General features: G+C 43.0%; 1 protein-coding gene across 1 annotated transcript in view; it reads right to left on the bottom strand.

Moving 5' to 3' along the window:
• Nucleotides 1-5714, bottom strand: part of galnt9 (polypeptide N-acetylgalactosaminyltransferase 9) — a gene marked incomplete at its 5' end in the record, with an annotated part of 118461 nt that extends 112747 nt beyond the window's left edge. The window contains 2 exons of the mRNA XM_083784803.1: nucleotides 3367-3521; nucleotides 5710-5714. Of these exons, the coding sequence (XP_083640929.1) occupies nucleotides 3367-3521; nucleotides 5710-5714 (160 nt within the window). The remainder of the gene's footprint in view (nucleotides 1-3366; nucleotides 3522-5709) is intronic.
• Between the last annotated feature and the right edge of the window lie 286 nt (nucleotides 5715-6000).

Consider the following 6000-nt stretch of genomic DNA (forward strand, 5'->3'; position numbering starts at 1 on the left):
ATGATGATAAGAGTGCCCCTCACTTCACACGGGTGTGATTTTTAAGTGTTATTTTGCAGATAATAGATAATAACTAGAAATGCACTCTGTCGAGCTGCCAACTTGCGCTTTGCACACAAGTTGGCCATGAATGGCCTACTTGTGCGCGAGTTGAGCATGCAACTTATACTCAAATTGGTTACGTCCGTTTTTAGATAAACATACATACGATTGGCCAAGCGACGCCACCAACATACAGACCCAATCCAATCGGTCGAGGGGCCACCGACATACGCAGCAAGCTGCCAACCTGCGCTCTGATTGGCTGAGCGACGCCACCAAAAATACACAATCTCTGATTGGATTGGCCGAGCGAGGCCACCAAAGACAATACACAATCCCCGATTGGCCGAGTGTGTCACCGACAATTCACAATCCCCTATTGGCCGAACGAGTCACGGACATATGCAGCCAAAAACAGTACTTGCGCTCTGCTCACGCAAGTAATTATCTTTTTTCCCCTTCATACACTTACATTTAAAGTGGTTGATGAATTCATAAATGTATTTTTATGAATTAGGCCATTGAAAACCTACGTCACACCACCAATCTGACTATGTCTGAGTTATAGTGTCGGGGCTTTGTCAGAGTACCCGCTATACCCGTCTGTCTGTGACCCTTTTGTACCCATATATGGATCCATATATTCCATCCATCTGACCCTTTTATGCCCATATTGAGACCCCTGATGTCATCCCTGATGCCCATATATTGGAATGCCTACTGTATGGGCATATTGGTTGGAAGATTGTTTTGGGCAGTACACGCAAGAGGGGTGGTGCAGGTAGATTGCTTTGGGCAGTACAGGAAAGAGGAGTGGTTTTGAGCCTGTAGGCTACTGTTACAGGTGCAGTGCCTGCATGGTACTGTTAGAGTAAGCAGGACACCAACAGGAAGTCTTTTTTTATAAAGGCTGCTGACTAAGCTCTAGACATGATGCCAAATCTCAGGCACAATAACAAGATCACACAGGACTGGCCAAGAGTTATGTTTCCCTGCCATGTTGCCATGGAACTCTGGACTGAATGATGAATGGTTATTTTCTCATTGATGCCGATTTCACAATATGAGACGAGGTTTAATAGGTTACAAAGGACACAGCCTTGAAAGTAACCTGATCATGTAAACTTTCACTTTTTTATCCCACCATTTTTCCACGTGTCAATTATCTAATATAATCCTGGGCCCTATACACTCCCTCTGCCAACCTGGGGAGAGCAACGGACTGACCTCATACTTCCTTCTATGCATGAGGAGTCCATGCTGCTTCTTTTCACCTGACAGGGGGAGTTTCCCCGGTTGGAAAGGAACATATTACTGTATGTCATGTCCCCTCCATCAGGCGCCCCAGCTGGCCAGGGGGAGTCAGTATAGAGGATACAGGATTACTGGATTGTTTTTTGTGAGGGTACCTACCATAGGGGACACGGGGTGAACATGCAAACTCCACACAGACACCTTATGCCAACCCAACCCATGGTCACTGTTGACGTGGAGGAAACAACACACCCCCAGCGTCCCCAGCGGAAACTTTCATTTTAAAAAAATGGAAAGAAAATTCCAAGTTGCTCACTGTGACTAGAGGGAGAGTTAATGAGACTCAGAAAAATCATTATGAGATGTCTCCCTGGCTGTTTATACCTCTCCTGGACTATTATCTCGCGTTGAATAGATTCTTTATTCACAGATCACCATTAGATAAGATTAGCTGGCATGGATTGAAGGTACGTATAAGAAAGATACTGTCATTGGGCCCTACTACAGTATGTTGATTATGAAACGGTATGGTATGAAACGGTCTTATTTCACAATAACACCCTCTCATTTAAACACTAAACAGGCCGCTGTTACCTACAGTACTGGTTCTGTTTACGTCTTGATTTATCTGGATCAAGGGCATATTTTCACTCTTAATCTAACTGATATTTAGTTTAGAGACTGGCAATATATGTACCTGGGTTTTTAATTAATGTTACTGTTATACTGTAAAAGTTTAACAAAAGGCATATAAATATTCCTTCCATTCCAGACAAAGCTCTCATACGCATTAACTTTGGCAAAGAAATCCCAGGTTATATTTTTACTGACAGTTTTTGGGCTTGTGGATCTTGCATCCCTGGGGAATTAATTAGACCATGAGTCAGCTGAAGACAAGTCATATTTAACCTGATTTAAAGGGTGCTGCCATGCCGGGGAGGCCAGCCCCTCCCCAATACTGTACGTTTCACAGACTAATAGCAACATAATAAAATTCAAGTCTTTGTCATTGTGTTATATCGCTATTACATACTGTATAGGACACGCTTTCAAAGTCTCAGACAGCTCATTGAGTCAGAGCAGTGTTAGATCAATGCAATATATTTGCAATGCAATTATACGCAAGCTGTGAGTTTTCTTAGCAGAAATCAAGCCACCTCCAACATATTAAAGAACATGATTATTTACTGTTTTAATTGTGCTTTGATGTGTGGAGGTCACATGTGATGTGGAGGTCAATCCTGGCTGCTCTAAATCGGTAGCCAAATTGTTATTGTTATAATTACTTTTTCATTATTTGTATTTTATTTCATATATTTTTCAATATTTTCATATTGTATTGTAACAGTTTTCATCCTGTGTTTTCATACACAATTGGATCTTTTTACACATGGATTTGCAGTATTGGATTATGGGGAGGTAATTTTAGAACATAATCATATAGAATGATGTTCCTTCCGCGTCCACGTCCAAGACACAGTGTATATCCTTCTACTCACATGATGTATTACTGGTGATAGCTATGGCACTCAATACTCATCACTGTATCCTGTATGATAAGGTGGGTTGTCTTCTCTGGCAGAAAGGCTAATCATTTAATAAACACTGCAGCTATCTGTTTATCTAATAATGGCCATTTTTCATAAAGGTATACTGCAATGGATTCTTGGAAGTTTGGACCCTTTCTAACCATTTCATTTAAGTGCCACAATCTCTTGGAATGATCTTCAACAACAGCAACAAATAAGGAAAAATAAAAAAGGTTTGCTTATGGTATCTGGACAATTTAAAACCATGATCAACATCCCTGACGTTTGGGCTTGCCATTATATTGTTTTGGGTTTCTATTGTTTTATCGTCATCAGTGGAAATGAGGGCCCACAGTCAGTGAATAGCCTATATTCCTGAGAATGAAAGGGGATAATGAACATGTACAGCTCACTTTTCGCTATAGACGTTGTGCTAAAAAAAGATTTACAAGCGGTTTATAGGGAGTTAAACTATATGTCATGTGGATGAAATGAATGATGTCATTCATTGTCAAGATGCAGGGAACCCATAATGACCTACCGTTCAGCTGATTGTAGACCACATCCTCCAGCCGCTCCAGCCGCTGTAGAATCGACTGTCTGTCGACCAAGTTGGAAACTTTGCCATTTCTGGCTCGCAGTCTCTGGTCAGAAATCCGACTTATCTGAATGAGTTCCTCTGAGCGGTCTTGAATTCTGCAGTAGACCGAGAACAAAATAATCCCCACAAAAACTAATATGTTGACGGTCAGCAAAGTTTTTATTTTGCGTGCCACAGCCATTAAATATAAGAGGAAAAGGCTGACGCAGTCAAGCCAAATTGCTATCCATGCATGCAAGCCGGCTTCCTTTAGCCTATACGTGTAGGCAGCGGTGAGAGGGTTTGTGATGCTGTGTGAACTTCAGGAGACCTCCAGTCCAGTGCTATCCTTTCAGCACCACGGACAGCTCAGCAGGCAGCGCACAGTTTACAAAAAGCATCACATACCGGAGGAGAGAGAGAGAGAGCCGCGGTGGAAGTTCAAGGTGGAAACGGATGTTGACGGACGCCGTGCTTTGTTCTCCTCCCCAAGATCATAAGCAACGCGGTAAGATGTGTTGACTGGCTTCGGAAAGATATGTTTCATGGGCTTCGAACGGCTGTTCAAAACAAGCCTCGTTTCCACTACATGTAGCCTCGAATTATGCCAGGGAAGGCATTCGCCCTCTTGAATTGCCAAACGGGGTAATCTTGGCAGTGGCAAAGCATCTCGTCTCTGCGGCGTGATAAGTCGCCGAAATCCCATGCAGTCCAGGTTATTTCTCGTCCATCCTAGCCTGCCTGCTGCTGCGCCAGCCCGTTTTCTACCAAGTCTCCTCTTTCATCACAGCCTCGCTCTGACATCTCCTTTCTCAAAGGCGTTGTACGTGGTGCTATACGACTGGTCCTGTTCCAGAATCCAGACAAATTATGCACATGACTTCAAATAAACAAGCGGCGGTTGTTATTGCTGCTGTCAGTTCACCACCATCGATCCGCAGTGTCGTCGTGTTAATTCGACGGGGCACGACGGTTTAGAAGTTGAGAGAGCGGAGGTTTGTCCTCAAATACTGTCAAACGAATGCTCCCGCTCTTCTACACAGTGCACGAGCCAACTGCATGCTCTCTCGCGTGTTGTCTCCGTCTCTCATTCCGCCCTCTCCTCCTCTCCCATCTCTCGCGCGCTCCCTCTTTCAGGCTCTCGCGGAGGAAGACAGAGGGAACGGGAGAGAGGAGAAAGCCTTGCTGCGCTGTGACGTTTTTAAGAGGCAAATCATGAATATGCACGAGCTGTCTCGAGCGCAGAGGGATACAATAATCGTTGATAATGAAAATGGTATATGAGCTTCTTATACGCACGTTTTGAGCATAAAATAGCGCTGCATAAGTATGTTTTCTAAATTTTACATTTATTTTACAATGCATAACCTAAGCAGATATAACCCACTGGACACAATTCACACAAAATATGTAGGCTAAATATTCCACACTCTTCATATTCTTTCTATTGTGATAGATATCCCAGCAACGGCAACTCAACATATAGCCTATATGTGTGTGTGTGTGTGTGTGTGTGTGTGTGTGTGTGTGTGTGTGTGTGTGTGTGTGTGTGTGTGTGTGTGTGTGTGTGTGTGTGTGTATATACAGTATAGCCTACATGCAGTGAACAACCTAATGCATTGGTTTTCTATTTGCATAATTATTGTTTTGCCCCTGGGAGGCAGGGGCCTGCCAACTTGCACAGTTGACTTCCAGACTGATTAGTAGGCTACCGCTATATAATCAACATCACACATGACTATAGGCCTACTTTACCAGAATTTGACATTGCTCTGAATACATTTAGAAGCCCATCTACTATATAGGCAAGGTTCCTACTGAGAATCATTCATGTTCCAAAATGTGAGAAATATTCAGAGTAACACATTCAAATATAGTATTGTGGCCTATTTGTGCCTATCTGCATGTACAGTATCTGTATCCATCAACAACAAGGAAAAAAACATGAAAGTGAAAGAGTGAAGACAGTTATACGCTTGCACTATGCACTATGCACTCAAAACTGTATAGCATTCAAACACATCTTTTTGACACCTCTGACAGGCCTTTTGTCCAGCTACTTAAGAGCTGGAAAGCAGAGGGCAGGTATAAGGACAGAGTTGATCCAGGCTGGATATGACAGTAGGTCAGCAGCCCATAAAGTGCTTTATTTGACAGCTCCACATACAACCCCCCACCCCCCCGTCTCTCTCTAGGATTTATCCAATGAAACGTCCATGGTGATTTCAACAAGACTAAAACAGCTGGAAGTATTGGCAGACACTAGAGGAAAGGTAATGGGGTCACCAAAGATATGTAGGGTACCTCATGTAGTCTGATTCAATTTGTGCAAAGTTTATATTTTGGCCAGAGGGGGCACTGCAGGAGAAAAGGTCATTGGGTTACTCAAATAGTTCTTCCTCCAGGGAGTATACGAATGTGCTCAGCGATATTTTAGATTTGAGTTAACTTGTGTGCAAGTGGGCAAAATTGGCCTAAGGGTGGTAGTGCTAAGAAGAAAGGTCATGGGGTCACCAAAATGAGTATGATTCATTCTCGCTAAAGTTTAATGGCAAACTGCCAATTATAGTAAATTGGTTGGAGTGGGTTATCATT

This window comes from Protomyctophum parallelum, assembly GCF_964188405.1.
Source record: "Protomyctophum parallelum genome assembly, chromosome: 15".
In the NCBI taxonomy this organism is placed as follows: Eukaryota; Metazoa; Chordata; class Actinopteri; order Myctophiformes; family Myctophidae; genus Protomyctophum; species Protomyctophum parallelum.